Here is a 25,566-nt window from a genome sequence, read left to right on the forward strand (position 1 = left end):
TGGTTTGCATTTCATCCTGAGGACAAGTGCTCAGGTTTTGTGAATAGCATGGCTCCACTGAAATTACACATCTCGAGTCCTGTCACGTCCAAGAAGTTCAGGATTGCAAGTACTAGAAACTAGGAAAATATTTATAGTAAAATAGCTCAGCCTTTCACTGTGTGCAGAAGACAAACACATTACATATTTGAGAGCAAACTGAGCAAAAGTCAAGTGACTCCTACATAATAAAAGGTAATGGTTATGATGTTGCCACAAGAGATTGTGGACTCCCCATCCCTGGAGGTGTTCAAGGCTAAGTTGGATGAGGCTCTGAGCAACCTGGTCTAGTGGAAGGGGTTCCTGCCCATTTCAGGGGCTTGGGACTAGATGATCTTCAAGGTCCCTTCCAACTCAAATCATTTGATGATTCTGTTTATCAGACTCTAAGATTGCAAAGTTAATTTACAGCTTCACTAATGAATTGCAGCTAAATGGACCTTTTATATGTATATATATATTAGGATCTAGTAACTCATATTTCAGCAAGAAAAAGATAAAGGGTTTTATTCCTTATAGATTCACTTGAATCAACAGCAGAATGCAAATGATTAGTCTGAACTGTACTGATGTGTTTAAAAGGTGTGTATATAACCTCTAGGATCAATTGCAAGATGTGGAAGTCTTTTACCCAGGAATCTTATTGCCTGACATAAATTCTACTAGGGGGATATAAAAACAACTATCCAATGCTATTCTGTACCAAAATAACAGCACCTAAATGCTAAGGCTACTAAGAATATTCATGAGTTCAAGTTAAGGAACAATTTCCACTCAGTTATTTATGATGATGTCCTTAAGGAGGAATTAGCTTGTTCATTGTACTGAATTAGCTGTGACCCAGAAAACAGAGTATCCCTGTGCAGGAGGAGTGGATGCAGCAAGCAGAACTGAGGGACAAGCTACAAGACTACTTCACTCTCCATCTCCCAACACACTCAGTGAAGTGGAGGTTTGGGGCAGCAGAGAAGAGCACCCCAGGAAGGAGTCCTGCAGGAGGTGCTTACTGTGTGGAAAACATTTTTGTCCTGGTTTATCCAGCTGAACAGACTGTTGTTGTACCTATCAGAACATGCAAACTGAGCCTTTGCTGCTGCACTAATGGTCTTGCAGCCAGGCAAAATTCAGCTCAAAGTTACTCAGTTGCAGTGGGAGTGCTCTCACTTAGGTGGATAGCACTGTGTGGCTTGACTGCACAATCATTGTGGTCTAATTAACAGAACGCACAGGTACTAATTGACTTAGCTGAAAAACATGGGCTGCCAGTAGCAATAATCGTTTCTTTTCACCTTTTTTTCCCCACTGAGTCCTTGTCAATGACTGAATTTACAATCAAATCTCAAAACTCATGCTGAAGAACAGTCCTAGGTTAAACCTCAGATTCCTGGTGCCTTTTCCTTATTTGCTGGCAAATCCTACACTTGTTCTCCAGCTCCTGTGTACTTAAGGCGTTGCACAATTAGGTTTTTAAAATTGTTTCCACTCAAAGTTTCAACCTCACCTTAAGTAAACAGTGAATTACAAACTGCAGAGGAGATCTCTCTGTGGCTTTGCTGATTTATTTCCTGCAATATTTATAGAAACATGCAGCTTGTCAATAGTAAAGGCATGAGTGATGCTAAGATGAGCACATAGTGATGTGGCACAATGGGAGAGTCAAATCTTGGAACTTGAATAGAGAACCATGAGGTCTTTGGGGTTTTCCTTCTATTCTATGCACAGAAAAACTGCCTAAATTCCATTCAATGTGGAGCTGTAGTCACAAAGTGTTCTTAGGACATCAGGGAAGAGCCAGATTGCTAAGGAAAAAAAATGGGAGGAGAAAAAAAAAAGAGGTGTATAAGCCTTTTATATGCAGCAATGCCTAAGCCTGGGAAAGATACCTAAGGGCAGCAGGGAGGATGCATGTACAAGGTATGAACAGGTATGGCATCTACTTAGCCTGGTAGCAGAGATAAAGGAAGAAATGAGGATGATAAGGAGTATCAGGGAGCAGGAAAAGGACAACCCACATAGCTGCAACAGGTGTGCCCTGGCTGAAGACTTACAAACACAGGTAGTAGAGTTAGAGGAGACAGTCAGGAGACTTAGAGACACCAGGGAGGCTGAGAAGGAGTTGGACAGATTGTTATAACCCCCTGTGGCAGAGGAAAGCCAGACATGAATTTGGAAGAGTCAGTGTTGCAACCCATCATGGCCACCAATGTGAAGAGCATTGAAAGCCAAACGTTGAGGGAAGAGAAGCTTCTGTTCTCCATGTTATGGCTGAAGACTACACAGGTAGTAGAGTTAGAGGAGACAGTCAGGAGACTTAGAGACACCAGGGAGGCTGAGAAGGAGTTGGACAGATTGTTATAACCCCCTGTGGCAGAGGAAAGCCAGACATGAATTTGGAAGAGTCAGTGTTGCAACCCATCATGGCCACCAATGTGAAGAGCATTGAAAGCCAAACGTTGAGGGAAGAGAAGCTTCTGTTCTCCATGTTATGAGAAGAGGAGACAGTCAGGAGACTTAGAGACACCAGGGAGGCTGAGAAGGAGTTGGACAGATTGTTATAACCCCCTGTGGCAGAGGAAAGCCAGACATGAATTTGGAAGAGTCAGTGTTGCAACCCATCATGGCCACCAATGTGAAGAGCATTGAAAGCCAAACGTTGAGGGAAGAGAAGCTTCTGTTCTCCATGTTATGAGACAAGATCCCACTAGGAAAAAAACAAGCCCCAAATTAATCATGATTGAGACAGGTAGTCACCTACCTTCCAAAGAAGTAAATACATAGGAAAGAAGAGCTGAGTAGTTCCAGCTTCTAAAAGGAGCCGTTAGCTGAGACTCCAACATGATGTATGTTATGAGCCTGACAATATCCTTTATGCTACAAGCACTTTGCACAATTCCAGAATTCCAATTACTGTCATAGTAATAGTAATAGAATGATAAGGGGTTGGAATGGGCCTTAAAGATCATCTAGTCCCAAATCCCTGCCCTGGGCAGGGACACCTCCCACTAGATCAGGTTGCTCAAGGCTCATCCAACCTGGCTGTGAACACTGCCAGGGTTGGGGCAGCCACAGCCTCCCTGGGCAACCTGTGCCAGTGTCTCACCACCCTCACAGCAAAAAACTTCTTCCTAATATCTAATCTAAATTTCCCCTCTTTCAATTTATCCTTATTACTGCTTGTCCTATAATTGAAGTTCCTAACACAGTGTCTCTCTCCAGCTTCCCTGGAGCCCCTTCAGATCCTGGAATGTTATTATGAGGTCTCCACACAACCTTCTCTTCTCCAGGCTGAGCAGCCCCAACTCCCCCAGCCTGTCCTCATAGGGGAGATGCTCCAGTCCTCTTAGCAACTTCATGGCCTCCTCTGGACTTGCTCCAACAGTTCTATGTCCTTCTTATGCTGAGGACATCAGAACTGCACACAGCACTCCAGGTGAGGGTCTCACAAGGGCAGAGTAGAGAGGGAGAAATATCAGGTATTGATAGTAGAGGTGGAGCAATATTAGGGAGCAATATCAGGTATTGCAAACACCCATGATCACTCAGGAGAGCAGAATGACAAATGTAAGCAAGCTATTCTCACCTCTGTGGAGACACTCAGAGGCTTCATATATATGTTTTAATTTAATGAATCTTGGTATGCCTTTTATGCTGGGTTATGGCTCCATGGTGAGATCTGTATTCCTGATGGAACTGTACAGCTGCTGGAGCTGTACCAAGGAGTCCTGGGTACTTTTCCTTTGGGCTCCCAGCAGGAAGCCCTGCCCAGCCCTTGAGGAGCAATCAGCATCACCCTCACCTCCAGCCATCTCCTAGGAGCTGCCCACAGATGGATGACTGCAGAGGGTGGACTATGTGATGTAAGATGGGGAAACAGAGCTAATAGTGACTATTGAAGATTTTATAAGCAGATAGCTGGGATACAGTGTTTCCTGCCTTTCTCTGTGATATGCATTAAGCATTATTGTACTCAGTGAAGCAAACTAAGCTATCTGCAAATACCATCATGATGAGTCTAGTGAATTTACTGTGGTCATAGCAGCTGTGTTTTCATGTATGAGGCCTCCATCAGGAAAAGGTTACTGACTAACTCTGGTAAAGGTGTCAAACAATTCAGTTTCCAGGAAGAGAATTTGATCCACAGTAAACATCCTTGAGTTGTGAAGTAGTGTTAGGTGTGCTTTTTCAGCCTGCCAGCTTTCTCACCTCTCTCCTCCACTTAAAGAGACAAGCATACAATTGGTGTGAGCTTCTAGAACACGTTAATTTTACAGGAAAAAGTGCTGAATCTCATGGTATCCTGGAAAAGTGTTGCATTCCCCAGTTGTAGAGGCAGACCACATGGCAGTGTTTAAGTCTCCTCAGAGCTGTCTTTTCAGACTCTCTGCAGGCACCTGCAACCACTGATGAAGCATCATCAGTATTTCAAGCTCTTCATGTCTCACATCCCACTATTTTCTTGAGAAACATTGACTAAAATAATTTAAATAATTAAACCCAAGCTTTTGCAGAAAGGGATAACTTCTGAAGCAAATTTATAAAGAGAGTGGTAAAGTTTTTCTCCTTTGTTGTACTAATCCATGGTCAAAAACCAAGAGTGAGGTGCTTTTTGTGGAAATGATTGTTGGTGTTCTTCTGAAGTGGTGTGTCATTTACTCTGATTGAAATAGAAGCCATGAAGGAAGAGGAAGAACACAATGCTGTCTTCCTTCTTTGCTATCTGCAGCATTTGAAAACAGGCAGAAACAGTAGGAATTGCTGTTTCTACTGCCAGAAATCCAATGGACTCCTGGGCTGCATCCAAAGGAGTGTGGGCAGCAGGTCAAAAGAGGTGATTCTTTCCCTCTGCTCTTGTGAGACCCCACCTGGAATACTGCACACAGTTCTGTTGTCCTCAACATCAGAAGGACATGGAAATGTTGGAGCAAGTCCAGAGGAGGCCACAAAGTTGCTAAGAGCACTGGAGCATCTCCCCCATGAGGACAGGCTGAGGGAGTTGGGGCTGACAGCCTGGAGAAGAGAAGGTTGTGTGGAGACCTCAGAGCAACTTTTCAATATCTGAAGGGATATCTACAAGGAGCCAGAGAGGGACTCTGTGTTAGGAACTGCAGTAATAGGACAAGGGGTAATGGGTTCAAACTGAAGGAGGGGAAGGCTAAGTTAGATGTGAGGAAAGAGTTTTTTGCTGTGAGGGTGGTGAGACACTGGCACAGGTTGCCCAGGGAGGCTGTGGCTGCCCCAACCCTGGTGGGGTTCCAGGCCAAGCTGGGTGAGCCTTGAGCAACCTGATCTAGTGAGGAGGTGTCCCTGCCCAGGGCAGGGGATTGGGACTGGATGATCTGTAAGGTCCATTCCAACCTTAAATTCTGTGATTCTATGGCCTTCACCCACCGCAAAAAGAACAGCAGGTTCAAATACTCTCAAATAGAGGATGTTAATCTGCAAGTATTTAACCATTTCAGAAAGAGATAAACACCAGAAAAAAGTAACTGATCATAATTGAGCACTTACATATTGTAACCTGTGGATCATTAATCATAGAACACTTGGTAGCCAAAGTTGTCAGACTTGATTCTGAAGTTGTATCTTCCTGTCTTTCGCTGGTACTGGAAAATGATAAGGCTCACAACTCCCAGCACAAAACCAAACACAGCAAAGGTGATGAGGATGGTGTATCCAACTCCCATTCCAGATTCCTTCTCTCTCTTCAAATTGGATGCTATAAAAAGGAATGAAAAAGAACATGCACAGTGGAAATGGCAGCCTGTAGCCAGACACAGACAGAACAGGCCTTCCTGAGAAGGAACAGGACTGGAGCATCTCCTCTGTGAGGACAGGCTGAGGGAGCTGGGACTGTTCAGCCTGGAGAAGACTGTGTGGAGACCTCAGAGCAACTTTTCAGTTTCTGAAGGGGCTACAAGGAGCTGGAGAGGGACTCTGTGTTAGGAACTGCAGTGACAGGACAAGGGGTAATGGGTTCAAACTGAAGGAGGGAAAGTTTAGGTTAGATATTAGAAAAGAGTTTTTTTACTCTATGGGTGATGAGACACTGGCACAGGTTGTCCAGGGATGTGGTGGCTGCCCCGACCTTGGGGGTGTTCCAGGCCAGGCTGGATGAGCCTTGAGCAACCTGGTCTAGTGAGGAGGTGTCCCTGCTCAGGGCAGGGGGTTGGGACTGGATGATCTGTAAGGTCCATTCCAACCCCTGAATTTTATGATTTCTGTGAATGCAAATGGCTGGGGGAGGCTAAATGACTGAAAATGTTAAAGACCACCCTTGAAAAAAATCACTCAGGTTAAATGCAGAAGAGGCAGGTGCAGAAGAAATTAGATCTTCCTTGTACATAGTGCTGGTTGCTCTCTGTTAAGCTGTGCTGCTCTGCTCCACCAGGTTAACCAAGGTGTTGTGCATCAGCTGTGCTCTGCCACTTTCCCTCAAGGTAGTAATGAAGTCAAGACCAAGGAGCCAAAGGAAACACAATAAAATCTCTTACATCCTCTGATTTTGGACTTCAGAGCTCAATATAATTGCAGACTAACAACAGTGTAAACACTTGGAAAACTGATTGCAGTCTAAAGATTGAAGCTGCTTTCACACTTTACAGTGGAAATAACTGTTTGGTTTTGTGGTTGCTGCACTTGCTGCCCTGTGCAAATAGCTACACAAAGCACTTTATCTTCCTTTCCACATTCCCTTGACAATCTGACAGTCACTTCACCAAGGAGGGCACGTGCTTCTCCACACTGCCATGTGGCTTCAGTAAGAACACCTGCTCTGCAGGAAAAGAGGCAGAAGGGCATGAAAATCTTGTATCACAGGTCTTCAGGTTCCTTTGCCAGTAAAAAAGAATACTGAAATGGTAGTTACTCCATGTCCTCTTTTAGTAGGCATCTATTCATAACTCACCAGCTGATTTGCACAGGGGTCCCCAGGATGTTCTGCCTGTAGCAATGGTTTCTCCAATCTCCAGGAGTCGAACCATGGCAGCTTGGCACCTCTGCAACAATCAATTCAAATTCCAACAAATAATATGCCTTACTCATTAAAAACACAAAGCCTTTCGATGAGTATATGAAAGCCCAGTGCTGTTCTTACTCATTGAGGTTTTTGTTTCTGAGTGTTACGTTTTGTTAAACTGAAATTAAGAAGTTCAAAATAAATGAGGGGGAAAAGCAATATAAAATCTATAACTGGCCAGACTAGAAAACACTGTTAACAGACAATTTGCACAATCTCTTTTTTTTTATTAACTTCCTGTTTGTTTCAGAGAAACCTTACGGGGACATAAACTCAGCACTATTTCTATATGCCAGGGTCTTGCAAACATTTTTGATTGAGTGTTTCTACTGCCTATGACAGGCACAGCAGATACTACAACCAGCACCAGCAAAAGCAGCAGCACCTTTGCTAAGCTATGTGTCATTTTGCAGCAGCACACAACTTTTCAGTCATATGTGAACTACTAAGCTGCAAACTACTAGTTTGAAAGTCCTGCCCTGTGAAATGCTGAGGATCAGCTGCTTTAGCTCTGTGTGAGCAGAACACACAGTGCACACATATTCTGCACAATTCCTCAGTTTGTTTACTAACTTTTTGGTTTAAGTCACAGCCTAAAGGTCTCTGATGAGAATTGCAGACTACTGAGGTTATTCAAAAGATGCTGTGGCTCTCCTGGAAGTGCACAAAAGTCAGAGAAACTGCAGCACCATACTATAATCAGCAAAAGAAAGCAGATAGGTGTCTTACCACTTTGTCTGCATAAGAATATGTCTGGTTACAGTGAAAATCCTGTACAATCCACTGTCAGCAACAGTGTCTTTAGGTGGGTCAGTCTCCAGAAAAATACCCATGTACCCATAACTTTGGCCTACCTTCAAATAGCTTTCCCAGCTAGGAGAATATGGTTATGTAGCTGCTCCCTGGTGCCAATGATTTTTTGGTTCCATGTGGCTGTGGAGCAACCACAGCCCATCAAACATGTGCATGGTGGTGGCACATCCCTTTTCAAAGTCATGTATTTTACACATTTCTTACTACCTTGCTCCCCATCCTGGCTATTTTTTCTACTCTAGACTTTCAAGCACCTCAACCTCTTCTACCAAGAAAGCAAGGAATTAAAATACTGAGTAAGAAGAAATTATACAATAGATAAGTCACAATTTTGTGGGTAAAGAGCTGAAGCAAACCTGCATTGGATCAAGTCAGTGTCTCCAAACAGACAGATCAGAGGATCAGATCCCAGATCCTGAGCACTTTCCCAGCCATCTCACTTTCTTTCCAAATATACTCTGCTCTTGCTCCAATTTTTCCATGATCTTTGCACCTCCTGCAGCTCCTCCTCCCTTCCTTGTGAAATCCATGGTCAGCCTGGGTAGATTTATCTAGTGCTTGTCTTCTCTGCCTCACAGTTTGATCACAATCTAAGATACTGAATTCATTGACTTTTCATAGGGGTTAAATTTTGCATCAGAGCAAGAACAATGATGCTGGTACATATCTCTGAGTGTATATCCATCCTCAGCTGTGCAGCACACTGTGAGCTCAGGGATGGCACCACCTCCTCCAAAGGAGGTCACCAGCTGTGGGTAGCTAAGCACTGATTTTTAACATGCAAATTCATATTCAGCTGCAAAACCTGGACCCATCTTACCATTGTCAGTTGTGTTTACTGTCCCTACTTTTTATTTTTGTTTGATTTTTAATCTGGAGGAAGCTTTATACTTTGAGAAAGGAAACAAGTATCTCCTGGTAGACATTTTTAATCTTTTAGGAACAGGTGGTTTGCTTTATAATGGGCTTCAACTGTGTTATTTAGAGCCAGAGGAAAGTGTTAAACAATGGAGGAACACCAAACTGCTAATGAAAACATCCTCGATAGAAAAAGAGGCAGGAAGGTACACAGAGGAAGAGGAGAATTCCCCAGTGTCTGCTGTGAAGGGAAAAAAAAGAGCCATCAGCAAAAACTACTTTTATTATTTCTATGGCAGAAATACATTCGTAGATAAAGCTATGTATCACTTACTCAGAAGTAAAAAGAAACAAAGCAATGCTTTGTAGCAGAGACAATTAGAAACTGCACTTCTTATCAGAACATTGCTTGGTTTATTGCTTCATAAAGCAATCAGGCTTCAAAAAGCCATAATAAAACCTCACAGCCCTGGAAGCTTAATGCCACTGAGCTTCCTTTCCTGGCAGCTAAGCTTTCACTTGGAGAAGCAAATTTCTACGGGGGGAAAAAAAAAGGGACAGAAAAACATCCCAGAACAATTTGCTAAGCCTTTCCTGCTGGTACTACTGAGAAAGGTCCAGTCCTCAGGTTCCCCAGTGCTGTGCAAGCTCCATGTTTTTAACTCTGAGGATGAGGAATGGGAAGAAAGGTGAACACTTCCATACAGTTGTAGTTGTTCCCCACTCCTCTCTGCTCTCAGCAGACAATGAAGGAAACTTCAACAACTGTTTTAAACACTGTCTGGAAACATTACTCCTTCCATTCCATTTCAGGACTGCATATGACACTGAGAAAAATATATATTGTGGAGAAAAATAGCATATCAGAGCAAAATACTTACCGTCCTGCAGTTCCTTCCTGGTGCCTCCATACAAATACGAATTCTGCAGTGTAAGTAAACCACAGAATTGTTGACAAAGGAGAAAATTTTCATCTTAAACTGTGCTTTGCTTGATTTCCCATTTTCTATCAGTGTGGTATATGTATTTGGGATGGGACAGCTGAAAAGGAAGAGAAAAAAGCCACACATAGCAGCTAGGGAAGGGAAGGAGGTTGTGGTCATAGCAATTCATTCAGGTTCTAAGGCTCCTTTAGGAAGTCACAGCCAGACCCATTATGAAGCAACTCTCTGGCAGTGCAGTGGTGATAAGGGGCTGTTTGCTGCCTTATTCTCACAGTTACTGAGTAGAATAGGAGATCTGAGAAGTGGTTGGAGAGTTGGAAAGGCAAGAGCAACAGAAAAAATGATTTAAACTTGTCTTCACCAAACACAAATGGAAAGAACATCACATTAGAAGGAATAGGTTTTGTTACTGAGCAAAAGGACTATGTGAGGAAAGGAATATGACATTGGGGTGAGATTAGGGATCCAGACAGGAATGAACTGACTCTTACCAGAGTTTGCATTACTGTTGTGTGTGAGGAATCAACTAACCTATTTCTTTGTTGATGAGAGGCACAAACACTCTGGGTAAAGCTGAAACCACAGAGAAATAAACCCCACACTTATCAAGTCCTCTTTCACTACTGACTGCCAAAATCACCTTCAGGTGACTTCTTCAGGCCAAAAGTACAATTCCTTGACAAAACTACAGGGAAGACAACCAACTACAACTACAACATGACCCTTTGAAAGCTCTTTTCATACCTACTTTTCTTGTCCAAAGAAGGTGTGACCAGTCCGAAAGGTAAAACTGTGCATATGAATGGTGGGAACACACAAAAAAAAGCACTTAAAATACAACACCTTAATAGTCAGCACCACTGGAAGACCTAAGTAATGGTACATGCAATTTACAAGTGGCACTGCTGTACCTGTTGCTGATGAAAACAAATGAGAGAGGATCCACTGAATTATTAGTTGGAGTTGCCCAGCAGTCAGTGAGAACCACCTTGAGCTTGCTGTCTGCTCTCTGGATCCCCACTTTGATCAGGACATCGTCACTGGCAGAGACACTGAAATTTTTTGGTATTGGGGAGTCTCCAATAAACAACTGCATTTCTGTTCTGAAGTGTCCAGATCCATGTAAATCCTCAAAGATGGTGTAAAGTCTGAAAAATCAATTAACCTCCTTTCAAGACCACAAGGTTGACTCTATGTTTCTCTAAGCCATAAATCAGTGCCTGTTTCTCCACCTCTTGTGCATTTAAATAATGAGGAGTTATCTGCAGTCCAGGATGGCAGGATACTGTTCAAAAGGAAAGGGTGAAAATGCACTGAGCTTTCAGTTGGGAAGGTAGAGAGCAGGGAAACCTCAGTGGGAAAATCCTGTCTTGGCTATATAAATAGGGCAGAGAGAGATATTTGAGTGGAGCGGAAGGGGAACAAGTCTATGAACTCTCTGAAAGTTCAAAATAAGGATAGTAAAAGCTTCATGCAGAAGAGAAGGGAAAAAAAGAGTTGAGAAGGGACAAATCTGAACAGTCAGAGGAATGAGAAAATTATAGAGCTCAGAGAGAAGGGAAAGGAAAATAGGAAGCCTGAACAGGGTTAAGCATGGTGCTAGGCAAGACAGAGGAGGTACACTTGTGTGAAGGGAGGACATTCCCCATCAGAGAAAAGCTTGTGTTGCCACATTTTCTGTGAGCATGGGCCTGGTTTTCTGTGAAGTGTAGATTTGATTCCATCTCATCGAAGATGGAGCCTTCCATTAAAAAACCCCACAGTATTTGCCTTACATATTTTCTGTTTTTCACAAGCTGACCAAATAAGAATTTTGGGGGTTAAAACTTGCCATCTTCAGAACCCACATAGCAGCCTGCATGCCAACATCAGGTGAAAAGACACATAACTGTGCCAAAAGCAGGAGGATAATGTTATTGCTCCATGGGATTGCTACATGCCCAGGAAGGCAAAGAAAAGCCAAGAATTCTGACTCCTGAACCTGCACCAATGACTCCCAAAGGTTTATTTTCATCTGTGGTTTAGTCAGGCAACAGCCAGATGGATCAGGAGAGAAGCAGATAGCAAAGGCCTCCTGAGCACAGGATTCCCAGGCTGACAGACTATTTAGCATAGCAAAGTGCATCACTGGCTCCAGCTAAGAACTCTGAGAATTTTTCTAATGCAGCAGCACTGAGCCACAGAGCAACATTTCAAAACACAGAGAGTTTTTCCTTACCCTTCTGCAGTGTATCCAGAGGAAGCCAAGGCATCATTTTGAAATACACAGTGAATAGGACTAGCAACTTTTAAGTGGTGGATTATTCCCTGAGCAGAAACATCATTCCGAAGGATGGTTTTCACTACAGTGTGAGTCATGTTCTGCAGCAGAGAAAGAAGAAAGCACAACTTGTGAATATCAGTGTTTCCAGGGATAGAGCAGAGCTACAGGCTTAACCAGCATCAAGTGCTTAGGTATTCTCCATTCTCCTGGCTGCAAAAGCCAAACACAGGGAAACTCTAGGATCTTTCTTGCTGTACAGTGAGACAATGAAAATTCACTTTTCCTTCTTATCATATCATATCTAATCATGGAACCACTGAATGATTTGGGTTGGAAGGGACCTTAAAGATCATCTAGTTCCAACCCCTGGTCATGGGCAGGGACACCTTCCACTAGACCAGGTTGCTCAGAGCTCCAACCTGACCTGGAACATCTCCAGGGATGGGGCAGTGATAATTCCTTTGCAATGATTTTTGCTCCAGAAGGGAATTTATATACTTTGGCATGGTCTGAACAATGCCTTTGGTCTGGGATCCAAAGAGATAGCCATCACTCTTTGTCTCTGCTGCTGATAGCGATTGAATTATCTGTCAAAATAAAATGATGAAATTGCTTTTAAGAAAAGAGGAGCTTCTGACAGCTGCAAAGGGATCCCATAGACACATAGGAAGTGACTCATTTTGGAGAGGCCCCTGAGTTTTGCTGCCTGACATCAATGATTCTCCTCCTCTTTCTTGCTTGCTCCCCATCCCAAACTGAGAGGTAACTTTCCATTATAGGAAGGGGCTGTTTCTCCAAAGAAATTTCAGCTACTAACAGTCTGTATACTTAGCTAAGGATCTGCCATTGCCCCTCCCCTCATGCTCCCCAGAGAAAACACTTCTCCAGAGGTTTTTTGCATTCCCCAGCTCAGAGGACTTACAGTCTCCACTTGGGTGCCACAGTCTCTCCAGCCTGCCTGCAGCACAACCTCAGTGCCATTGCTGATGCTCACATTGCAGCGAGGCTCCCCCAGGTACAGGGAAGTCTCTGGAATAGATTGCTGCTGTAAAAATCTCTTCTGGATGGCAAGGACAATCTTCTCAATTTCACAAAACACACTCACTGCATCTTTAATGGAAACCTCTTGGGTAGGTTTGACAAGGGGGACTAGAGATGCTTGAGGAGGAATGTCAGGAGTTGACACAGGTTCCATGGTGAGAGGAGACAACACTGTGCTGGAGAACATGGTATCCTCCAGAGCTTCATTTTCAGTAGGAGAGAAGTTCAGTGAAGCAGAGGAAGAAACATGAGTTGGAGTTTGTGAAGACATCACAGGTAAAACTGTGTTGTGCACAGGTTGCTTGTCCATCACTGTTACCTTCTGGCTGGTAGGAAATGCTGAAGAGTGCCAAAAACAAAGGTACTGTTGTCATTTACAGGTTCAGATTGATTTCATAAGGCAAAAGCAAACTGTTAGGAGGAAACTCACAGTTACTGGCAGGAAACTTTCTGCTTTTGTTTCTTTAACCTGCTCTAATACCACCAAAGCTGTGGCTTTTGTTAAGAAAGAGCCCAAGAGACACATCAAGTGTCTGTGAGTAAAGCTGAAGTGCTTTATTTCCTGAAAGCTGCAATAATTAGTGTGCAAAACATGTATACAGAGTTTTAGGAAGATCAGTGCTTGCAAGTTGCTCAACAAGTGTTCATGTGGTATTTCCTAGTACTGTAGGAGACTGCACAGTTCTGTATGGGAGTATAAACAGGAGCAGAATCTGATAAAAAAACTGGTCCCATTTGTGACCAGTTGGTACCCAGAAGACATGACCTTGAGGACTTTGGAAAGCCCATTTTGTGGGAAGTGTGGGACAAACCTCATGTAGGCAGGTCCACATTGCACATATATCCTGAGTGACAGTGGGAGCTGAACAGATGTATTAGTAGCAATCTTTGACGGTTTCAGGAAGAAAGCAAGTGGAGAAAAGGGGAGGCACAGGTTGAGATCAGTGTGCATGTCAAACACCCAACATGCAGCACAGCCTCTGGGGTTACCCCATGGCTGATAGAAACCTAAGTGTTCATCCACTACTGACTTAGAGACCCATCAAGATAATAAACTCCTTTTCCAGGGAAACACAAAAAATGTGTCTCACTGCACAAAATTACTCTTCAGTAATTTCAAGGGCTTGAACATAAAAAAACCCCATCTATTTCCCAAGCAATATATAAAATCTGTACACACACACATATCTATCTATCTATCTATCTATCTATCTATCTATCTATCTATCTATCTATCCATCTATCCATCTATCTATCTCCCTCTGGAACTCCTCAGCTTTCAGAAATGCCCCAGATTAAAAAGCTGCTGATTTGAGCAATGAATGAAGAAAAACAAGTCTGAGCTCTTTCAGAGCTGGATTTTCCTAAAGCTTATTATCATATTAATATCTTGGTTAAACAAAATGGAACAAAGGTTGGTATCAGTTGACAAATCCTTGTGACTTCAGTGCAAGAGTTCCTTATCACTGCAGTTACAAAAACAAATTTAAACTACTGAAGAAGCCTAAGAGAATTCAGGAGCTTAAAGAGCCATCCTGTGTCAGCTAACAAGTGACTTGAGGAAAGAGAGAAGCCATATGAATCGACTCATACAAATAGTAGTTTGTAATACCAACATTTCTTCCTGCTGCCACACAAAGGTCAAGCCACCTACTAGGACTTTCTCTTACCTTCTCTATTATCTCTGCTACTGCTCATGAAAATAATTAACCATCTTGACAATCCTATCTAATTTTTGTGGCAAATATGAGAGACAGAACATTAAATATTAATATAGTAAACTGTCATGATAGAGTATTGCAGTCAAAAATACTTGAGGTCTACTGCAAGGATTTTCTCATTAGGATTCAGCTGAAAACAGAGAGCCAAACTAATCCCTGGCAAAATTTCAAGACCTGTGACAAAGCTGGTCATGATCTACTAAAGATCAGATAACTAAACCTTCAGTTAGGCATTAGATAATAATTTATTTTTGCCTTCACAGCTTCTTCCAGGCCTTTCTGGCTGCACATCAGCAAAGCCTTCATTGCAGCTGCACTGGTAAAACCCAAGGGTGTTATGGCACGATGCATCTGGGGAGCAATCATCTTCTTCACTTTCACACTCATCATAATCTGTGGGGTATATTCAAGCAGAAGGCAAAGGTGGAGAGTTATATTTCACATAAATGAAAATGTGATGGTTCTGAAACTGGAGAACAATCATATCATCATGATGTCATAGTGGAATTACACCTGTTATTAGTGACACTCTATTGTGCCTGTCAGGGAGCTGCTGGGTCTGGAAACATAGCCTAGAGGGCTAATTGTAAGGCACTGACAAACCCCTCCAGGAGCTGTGTTAGCAATGATGCTCAGCAGATACTCACTGAAATGTAGGCACCCTGCTCCTATCCTCCTAAACTGACCAACAGCTCAAAGGGATATTCCTAACCCTGGGAGCTTTCCCAGTTTTTCCCCTATTTCACACCCCTGAGGAGATGGTTACTAAATGCCCAGCATGAGTGAAGCAGGAAGGTTGTGTGACTGGCCCAGGTTGCAGTCTAGCTGCTTTCTTGATTTTTACAGGCCAAAATTCACTTTCGGAAGGAAAAATATGCTCTTACTTCCCTTTCCCTTCCCAAGGTCTAAAAAACAGAGCAAATAAGGCCATACACCTTAGGTGGGACTCAGAAACCAGCACCAACCACCTGCTCTATGGGGACCTGTCCCTGCAGCAAATCATTTGTTTTAGCCCAGGTTTGAGGGGAGCAGGCATTCCACAAAGCATTACCATGAGATAGTTGTGATCCTAATTAACAGGACATTTAACTTTCAAGATTTACAGCTGTGAGTGTAGCAGGCAAAAAGAATGTTCTGGGCAGAAACATGTTTCTGAAATCACTTTGCATGAGATTCTGACAGCTTGTAACAATCTTATTTGGACAAAGGTATGGTGTTAAGAATATAGTATTTGGGTTTGGTTTTTTTCAGAGATGGCACATTGACTTGTGAAGCAGAATTCAGCCAAAAGACACATGTTTCTTGTTACTGACTTAAATTACATTTGAAGAAAAAGAGCAGTTGTACAATCAGCTATCTGTGCTGGTCTTGGGAAAGTGTGGGTTACACCTGAACTCCTGACCCACAGGTGTGTGAGGAGAACAGATAGTCCCAGTGCAGAAGAGTTCACATGTTCATTTATTTCTCTCTTGGGGTTTCCACCTCATGCAAAATTATCACAGCAAAGCAGAGGGTAATGTGTTCCAAAATGACTTTAAACAGAGTTAGTTATGTCTGTGTACAGGGACACATTTCTACTGGTGGTTTATAAACCTCTCAGTTCATGACCACTGTTTCTACCATCTCCTTATCTTCTTTATAGAATTAATTCTAGCTGCTGTCAAAAAGACTAGTTGGTTTTGTCCTTTCAGATCAGCAGTGCCTCACTTTCTATTTCATCTTCTGATGTTCTCTGCAAAAGCTTATTGGATGGATAAGCAGGAGCAATATAAGAAAGGTTTTTCATCTGTTTGAGAGATACTTTCACCTCAAAAGATACAGATTAATAATAGACTTTATCATCTTTCTAGTTCTGAAGAACTATTGGGACACAAGCTGCTCCTTACCATGTACGGAGAGGCTGCTCTTTTCAGCTGTGAAATAGGAGCTGTGTTCCAAGGCATCCTGAAAAGTGGTGATGACATAGTAGATATCCACATCTTCTGCAATCAGTAAATTGAAACTTACTACTGTGCTCCCATTGGTAATTCCTGTTACCAGCACTTTCATCAGACCATCATCCATTTGCTGAAGAACCTCAAGGGGCAGAGATTTATGTACCTGGAATAAAAACAAAATGCATGTGGGGATTAACAGATAGGAACAATCACATTTTAGGCTGTGCACACTGCCCAGAAGGGAGCATTGTGCTCTACAATTGTGCTTCATCCCCTGGAGGGAAGCAGCAGCAAATTGACTTTTTGCTTCATGATGTTTTCATTCTGCAGCAGCTGAAGGATGTGGGATATATACTTAACCATGAATATTAAACAAGCCAAGCAATTAAGATATCTCATCTATCATTTGGCACAAGTCCTTGCCTCTGGTAACAGAAAGGGAGGGAGTAGACTGCAGGGAAGTTCTCATGTCCTGCCTCTCAAAATGCCTCCATGGAGAGGGATCAGTCCAATACAAGGAAGAGCTACTGATGCAAGTGGAGATGCTCCTGAGACTCCACACTGCATATATGTCTCAGAGGGCTCCCTTGGCTCAGGTACATTACACCTTAGAGCAGACCACCCTCAAGCTGATTTCTCACCTTCATGGCTGATTTCTCTTCAGACCCAAACAAATAGCACCTCTTTTTAATTGCCCAAACCAGAGTAAAGAAAACAGAAAGGTGTTTCTTTTCATCAGAACAGCCACAGAGTTCAACCTCCCTTTGGGCTAGTCTTCAATTTGATTTCAGAGACATTTCATTCGTCTCCCCTGAGGAGTATGATATTACTTCTGCAAATTCTGTCATCAGGGCACACAGCCCTGACTCATGATCCTCCTTGAGAGCCCAAGAGCCAGGATAGGAAATGGCTTTACAATATTTTTAATTGGAACAGTTACCCTCAAAGTATCACAGCACCAAATCACAGCTGAATGCAGGTCAGTCTAGACACATCAATAGAATAATTGTTTACAGTCTGTGCACAGTCACCTTGGACTTTGCTGGTGGCCCAAGAATGAAAATGTCACCTTTTTCAAAGCACGGTGAGCCTTAGTTATGACAGTCCCAGCAGCTGCCTCCCTTACCATGACTGTGTTCTGTGGGATGGGAAAACAGCCCTGTGTGAGCTGCACAGCCACCCTCTGACCAGCAGAGATGGAGCCATCAACCTTCTTCATGAGATAAACAGACTGCAGCTGTATGCTTGATCTTTTCCCTTCCCACCCTCCAAGGCTGGGTGCCTCTGGTGCCCTCAGCATCAGAAGGACATGGAGATGTTGGAGCAAGTCCAGAGAAGGACCACAAAGTTGCTAAGAGCACTGGAGCATCTCCCCTATGAGGACAGGCTGAGGGAGTTGGGGCTGTTCAGCCTGGAGAAGAGAAGGTTGTGTGGAGACCTCAGAGCAACATTCCAGTATCTGAAGGGCCTCCAGGGAAGCTGCAGAGGGACTCTGTGTTAGACGCTGCAGTGATAGGACAAGGGGTAACGGATTCAAGTTGAAGGAGGGGAAATTTAGGCTAGATATTCGAAAAAAAGCTTTTTACTTTGAGGGTGGTGAGATGCTGGAACAGGTTGCCCAGGGAAGTAGTGGATGCCCCAGCCCTGGTGGTGTTCAAAGCCAGATTGGATGAGGCCTTGAGCAACCTGGTCTAGTAGGGAGGTGTCCCCATCTAGCTGGGACTAGATGATCTGTAATGTCCATTCCAGCCCCTAAAATTCTATGATTCTATGACAAGCACCCATGGGAACATCTCGTCTTCCTCCCACAGGAGAGCAGTCCATGGGGTAGAACACCTGGTCCTACACAGAAGCCTGAGGTGGGGTGGGATGTACAACAGTATTTGATTTTGAGCATCATTCCCCTTCAGCTCCAGCCCCAGCATCAGCCACAGGAGGAGCAGACACTGGTCACAAGACTATTATTAATTCAGCTTTAACAGACATGTTGAGAAAACATAAGGTCATAAGGGACCTTATCACTCCTGAGCCTCCTTTTCTCCAGGCTAAACACCTCCAGCTCCCTCAGCTGCACCTCACAGGACTTACTCTCTGAGGTTAGTTTGTTTGTTTGTTTCATTTCTGGCCTTATTCCTACTTTTCCTCCCAAAGCAGAACTCGAGATCTTGAAAAGTGTCAGGGGATTTTCACCGTGTTTATATTTAGCCACTAGGTGACACTATAAAACTCTTTATCCAAAGTCTTCAGAATTTCACACAGGTGAAATCCTGAAGGTACCACACCCTGGGTTATCAAAATAATGCTTGAGAAAGTGGGGCTAGGAAAAAGGGGGGGGGGAGAGGAAGTGAACTTTTTGGAAAGAAATATTCAATATATATTATCCTTGAGTATGAGGTTTTCTTAGAAGACAAATAAATGATCTTGGGATCCATCATTGTATCTACAATTTCTGTAGCACACAAAGGAAACCTGAGCAATGGTAGACCAGGAGAAATCAGAATGCCAGAATAAGAGACACAAGAAAGGGAGAGAACATGAGCAAAGTTAACACCAGCTCCCTGTGTCAGGCAAGAAAACCAGGAGGCAGCTAAAGTCCAAGTTCAGGGATGGGTGGAAGCCATGCTAAGCCCAATATAAAAGGATGGAAATGACCAACATTTCTTTTGAGAAAAAAACCAAGTGACAAACCCAGACAGCCAGGCTCACCCCATGGGTGGCTGTGGTGTGTTTGTGGGTTTTCTGGGACCAGCCATCCATAGGACCTAGGGAAAATGTCAGCAGCTCTTTGGAGCTTTTGTGGGTCCCCACACAAGAGCCTGCATGGCTGGCAGAGCAGGGAATGCCCTGGCAGAGTGGAAACTGGAAATAAGTGAGTAGAAGGTACATTAATTTGAACAGAACCCTGCATGAAGCCTGTTTTTCACTCATAGAGGAAAAAAAACCCTCCTCACTGTCTGTGCTTTGGATGTACCTTCAGAGAGAAGGCACTAGAGCATATATCTGCCCAGCCACTATCACCAGCAAATTTAAAGATGTGGATGTGGATGAGCTCTAACAAAAGGGGTGACATGACACTGGAATAGTGAAACTGCCTTAATCCCTGTACCACCACTCATTCCACATTCAGAGAGCTGTCACTGCAATCACTCAAAGGCTATGCCACTTCCAAGTGAGGACTTCACTTTCTTAAGTCAGTATCATTTCTTAGCTTCACACCTTTTGTCACTCAGATAAATTTAAGACACCCAAATTCAAAACAAGCTTTCCACTCAGGAATTCAGTGCACCTCAGTGAATGTATGTTCAACTCAGACCTTTTGTTTTCCTGATTCATTCTCTTGAGCACAAGCCTTAGCTGCCATGAGATTCTTCTTGGCTGTTGCAAAAGACAGGCTGAGCAAACCCCAAGGAGCCAAAACCACTCACTTGCCCTTAGCTATGTTGTTTTTCAGTTCAGTGGCAAGGAGGATGGTGAAGCTACCCTGGACAGTGACAGTGCAGGTTGTCACATCAAGTTTTTATCTCCTTCTCATCTACACATCATTTAAAGGATGGTATTTCCATTTGCTGCCAATTTAGCCACATGGCACTTAAGTGCTGGGGCCAAAGAACATTATACACATTAGGATTTATAAATGTCTGATTTGTAGATAGTGACTCCAAAGAGGTTTTTTAAAAAAAGAAACCTCTGGCAAAGTGTATTTAAGTGGAATCTGATAGTGCTTTTAAAGGCCAAAGAACTTTCCTCACTTACTTTAAAGGAACAACTTCTGATCCTTATAACCTGAAAAGAAAATATCCAGATCTTTCTGGTCTCCTAAACTTCCTTTTCTTTAGCATTTAGAAACACAGTGTTTGCAATGTTATTTCGCCATGATATTTTGCCACATACAATAGCTCTGCAATGACACCCTATATACAGTGGCTCAGAGAGGGGAAGGAATCAACACTAACACATCTCACCAGCTGATCCACAAAACCAGTGCACTGGAAAAAGGAGTTAGTTCCTTTTAATCCCAAGCAAGCATTTGCTGCCTGAAAACTTGAGAACCAGGTAAAACTGACACAAAACTTACTTATGTTCCTTTATGCAATCATTTCACAGTTCTTCCAAATATATTTGTACCTGTGATGTTCTGGATTGAGGTATCTGACTGAATGAAGAAAATATATTCATTTTAGTCCATTCCAATACTATGCTATTCCAAATCAGCCTCGGGCAGAGTGTGATGCTGAATGAGAGTGAGGTCAGTGGAGAATTGCTCCATTTTCACTTTGCTAATCACGTCACTCTCGTTTTGTCACTGTGTTTCTGATGTGACAGCTTGGGGCCAGAGCGACTCTGAGAAAGCTGTGCTCTGCTAACACATCCAGAAAGGTGAGAACCTGTAACAACCAGTGGGAAACTGATTTGATATCCAAGAAGACATCATGCACAGACAAATGGATCATGTTTTTCACTCCTTGCAGTTGTCTCTGCCCCCACACTGGTCTGAACTCTGCCTGAGCACACACTGCTGTAGGCACTGCTGCATTTCAGGGATGGGCTGTGACTGTACACGTGAGTTTGGGGAGATCTCTGCAGGATATGAACATTCATGTGATTGTCAGTGATAGACTTATCATCACAGTTATCAAAGCTTCTAAAAACATAGACAGTGAAGGGCAGATAAGGAAGGCAATAAAGCAGCTCAGCATAGCCAGCAGTTTTCAAGGCATGGGTGTGTTTGAGTGAGCAGCAGCTGGGACAAACCTCTGATAAATTCATTATGAAATTAGGAGAGTGAAACTGTCAAAGGTAATGCCTGAGAATTCTGAGAGCAATAAAGGTGCAGTGGATACCACAGTGTGCTTTGCTATCCTGTACTCTAATCATAAGTGAGGGCAGAGGTGGCTTGTCAAGAAGCCACTCCCTTTCCAGATATGGAGCTAAAAAAGCAAGGATGGTTATAAGAAATGTCAGCCTTGAGGTACTTTGACAAAGGGTAATAACAATCGTAGAGTCCATTAATATATTGCTGTGCAGGGCAAAGATATCAGAGCACTTTGCAAGTGCCATTAACTTTTCATCACACCCTAGAGGAAATCAATACTCCAGCATAACTGGGTATGAGAAGCAGAGGAAATGGAGGCACCAGAGAATCCCCAAATCCTGCCCTCTCTCTAAAACACAGCAGCACATTCATCCTGCAGTCTCAGATGGCCAAGGAAACCCAAACCTTACAGGTATGTCAATGGACACACACGAGGCAAACAGCAGCCTTCAGACCATGCACGTGGTTTCACTGAGACAGGTAACAGGTCACATCTTTCTTAGCCACTTACTTCATCAACAAAGAACTGTGCAAAGGTTTGGTATTCCTCACTGCTTGTATTGCTGAGGCCTGGAGAGTATTTCATGTTCATTATCTGAACTGTGCCACTAAGTTTCTGGACAGCTGCAAAGTAAGAAAAAGGCAATTTAAATGCAAGTTCCATGGACAAGTGTGTGACAGTCTCCAACATGCCTGACCACACAGGTGTGCATCAACTCATAACAGCAGCCAAAACCCCAAGAGTCTAAACATACCCACCCAGTACCTTAGTATGCCCTGTCTGAGCCCCAGATGCTTCTCAAGAAGGGCATTGACCTCCTGTAGGTCTCATATCTGGCAGCTCTGCCTCAGATGCTCTGGGGTGTTTGAAATGTTGCTCTATTTGGGCACTGGAATTGCTCTCCAAGGCTCAGCTTGCTGTCCCACCAGTCCCTCCAGAGGGCAAAGCACTGCAGCACCAAGGTCCTCCCTGCAGCCTCAGAGGAAGGCTGGACATTGACCCTTTAGACAGCTATGGCAAGATAAGACTGATCCCAACAGGGTGTATGCTCCCCCTGAAGCTGTATCTGCTGAATGACACTAAGGTAATCACCAACATTTTAGGTTATTTCCCGGTATCTCCAGTTTTCCCAATATCTCTGGGTTTGGTGTTTTTACTATGGCCACTGAAGTTGATCAGAGATCAGAGAAAGGACTTCTCAAGGCATGGTTTGTACTCCTAACATCCTTTTAGTGGCTTACCAGACAAGCTGACTGCAGTCACCCCATCCATGACCATTGCCAGCAGATTGTCTTCACTCTGCCTCGCAGCTGCTAACAGATCATTACTCCTGGCATGCCAAGAGCTAATATTTCAATGGTTTATATAAATATAGGACAGTCTTCACCACAGACTTCAAGAACTCTATCATCTGGCTAAAGATTTGGTTTAAAATTGTGTGTGAATCAAGTTACTAGTCTTTACTTTCTGGTGTAGCAGCTTCCTTTCCTCCTTACACACACCTGCCTGCATTTCAACAGTCTATAAAGCACCAGGTTCCAGCTCTGAGGCTGTCAGACTCCCATACCCAGTTTTAGTCTCCCATTTTAGCTGCTTTCCTTTGAAGCAGCAAGAATTGTAAAGCAGAGCTCTGAGAAAACTCTGTGAACCACTTAACATCAAAGTTGGTTCTAGTCACATTGGGAAAATAATCGTTGAACTGGGACAGATACTGGAGAAAAAGAAATAGTCATCAAGTAAAGCTTTGCAGAGGAGAAATGCCTGCTGGAAGCAAGGCACCAAAGCAGACTTCCTTTATCCCAGCATACTTCTGATCCTGAAGGAACCCTCTCCACCACCAGTCAGATCAAAGGATTGGGGCTTGCTTTTTGCTGTGGCTTATCCTGTCTGGTGAACATACTTAGAGGATAAACTACATTCAGTTATCTCATGGTGAGAGGGCAAAATGCTCTGAACAATTCTCAAATGAAAAAAAAAATCAGTATTTAAAAGACACAGCAGACTGAAGAGCTGGCTGAGGTTGAGCCTCCAGGTCAGAGATGATGCCACAAGGAGGAGCTACATATTAAACTCCACCAAACATATATTTTTGCCCTCTAAATTCCTGCCCTGGGCTAGTGAGATGACACTATGATGAATCTTGCTTTTGTTCCTTAGGCATAATCCCTTCATAACTCCTTTCCCAGCAAGAGGATTTGGCTGTATATTCGATTCATCAGGAATAGAAAGCAAGTTTTTATATAGTGATTTTTTTATAGAATTCTCAAAATCATTTTTCACCTGGGAAAAAAAATTACCCTTGTTTTTTTGTCAACAAAATTAGTTTTCTCGATATTGAAAAAATAAAATTGCTTTCATTAAAAAACCCAAACAAACAGATTTTTACTCTACATGGAAAGGGGGCAGGGATAAGGCAAAGCAAAGCTGTAAATGAAGCTTTTCAATTCAGGTTAACATGCTGTTCAATCCAAAATTGTTTTCATTTTTTGGTCACTGAGGTCTCAAATCGATTATTTGCTCATCTCTGTCCCCAGGTCTCACCCATGCAAGACAGAGCCACAATATGAGGAAGACAGACAACAAAAGCTGAACAGAGCATTGGTATGGATGCCCAGAGTGTGGCAGGAACAGACACTGTGGAACTGGTGAGCAGAGCTGAGGGTACAAGAGAGGCTGGAGAAGCAGCAGAACTGGTCTTACATAGCTGTAAAGTGGTTTTCCAGGGAGAAAGGAATGAGGGAGAACCAGAAGTGGAGCTGGATGAGTGGAGACCACCAGGAACGGGAGATTGTAAGAGAGGGAGGGAGAAAAGAGCAGAGGGGAGTGTGGTTTGGGTTCAGAGAGATGTGAAGGGCAGAGAGAGAGAAAAAAGACAAGCAGAAACAAAATTGGAATAGTTGTCACTTAGTCACATACTACAGAAGAAAAACCCTAACACATTTAGTGATGGGCAGAGACAGCAGCATTCCTATCCCAAACAAAACCATAATTTTAAGACCAAATCGGACTCTAACTTTGAAATATGATCCAGCTCCAATCAACTGAAAAATCCCCTAATTAGCTGCGATGCATCTGCCGAAACCCAAACAGACTAAGCCCTCCCAGCCAGCCTAGTTACTCTCAGTTACAGCTTTTGAAAGCGTCTCACAGGTTTCCAGGCAGCTCCTGCCTCACAGGGGATTTGTGGGGACTCTGACTAATCATCCTCTGCACAGAAATAGGAAGGCAGGTCGTTTGCCTCCCCAGCTCTCTAAATTAACTCTATAGGTGACTGCTGCTGCAGTGCCCTGGGGCCAGAGCATGCAGGAGGAACCAGCATGTGTGAAAAAAGGACAAGCAACAAATGTTGTGATGAGCCACACTCATCAGTGTACTCATGTGCTTCATCCACTCTGAGATGAAGAAGTCCAACACTGATAAAATCAACTCCCAAATTACTAGAAAGAGGAATTATTTTGACAAGCTGATTTATGAAAAAAAAAGGCAATTCCTTCAAGGAAATAATTTTTACATAGAAAAACTAGTTTCAGACGCCTTCACACCAGACCCCTCATTCCAGATTGGCATCTTTCCTGACTCTGGGTGAGGCTTTGCCTCTCACACAGCTGAATTACCACACGTGCATGTCCCCACTGGATGTGTACTCACTGCGGTCCATGGATGGGTCTGGGGTTGGGCTGGGAGCTGCAGAGGCTCCTGGCAAAGCTGGTGACCCCAGAGCTTCAGCATATTTCTCAGACCAAGAGCTGTTCTCTCTTCCAACATCTACATCTGCTCTGAGGGTGGCATTGAGGGTGGGAACAGCAGCATTCCCTGTGGCTGGCAGAGCAGTGTCAGGACCACCCGGAGAGCTGCTTTGAGGCACACCAGAGGTTGTGTGAGTTCTGGTGGTAGCAGAGGCTGTTTCATTTGGGAACACCAGCGATGGTGAACCGAGTTGCTCTTGCCCAGCTGTGCCCATAGATATGTTTGTCAGAGCAGCCACTTGCTGTGATGTTCTGGAGGCATCCTCTGCCATGGATCTGTGCTGGAATGGACTTGTGTCTGCCTGACTCTCCATGCTCATAGCCAGTGCCTTGCTGGCTGTGATCCCCGTGGTTCTGGGGCTGTTGTTCCTGCTG

The 25,566-nt window shown here is 43.5% G+C and overlaps 1 protein-coding gene across 1 annotated transcript in view; it reads right to left on the reverse strand.

Moving 5' to 3' along the window:
- Positions 1-5,567: 5,567 nt before the first annotated feature.
- The window catches only part of UMODL1 (uromodulin-like 1), a gene marked incomplete at its 5' end in the record, with an annotated part of 25,256 nt that continues 5,257 nt past the window's right edge, over positions 5,568-25,566 (reverse strand). Inside the window, 10 exons of the mRNA XM_009074123.1 lie at positions 5,568-5,755; positions 6,944-7,034; positions 9,607-9,766; positions 10,581-10,817; positions 11,888-12,030; positions 12,855-13,312; positions 14,950-15,087; positions 16,581-16,794; positions 21,956-22,068; positions 25,094-25,563. Of these exons, the coding sequence (XP_009072371.1) occupies positions 5,568-5,755; positions 6,944-7,034; positions 9,607-9,766; positions 10,581-10,817; positions 11,888-12,030; positions 12,855-13,312; positions 14,950-15,087; positions 16,581-16,794; positions 21,956-22,068; positions 25,094-25,563 (2,212 nt within the window). The remainder of the gene's footprint in view (positions 5,756-6,943; positions 7,035-9,606; positions 9,767-10,580; positions 10,818-11,887; positions 12,031-12,854; positions 13,313-14,949; positions 15,088-16,580; positions 16,795-21,955; positions 22,069-25,093; positions 25,564-25,566) is intronic.

The sequence above is a fragment of the Acanthisitta chloris genome, unplaced genomic scaffold (assembly GCF_000695815.1).
Source record: "Acanthisitta chloris isolate BGI_N310 unplaced genomic scaffold, ASM69581v1 scaffold21784, whole genome shotgun sequence".
NCBI classification, from domain to species: Eukaryota; Metazoa; Chordata; class Aves; order Passeriformes; family Acanthisittidae; genus Acanthisitta; species Acanthisitta chloris.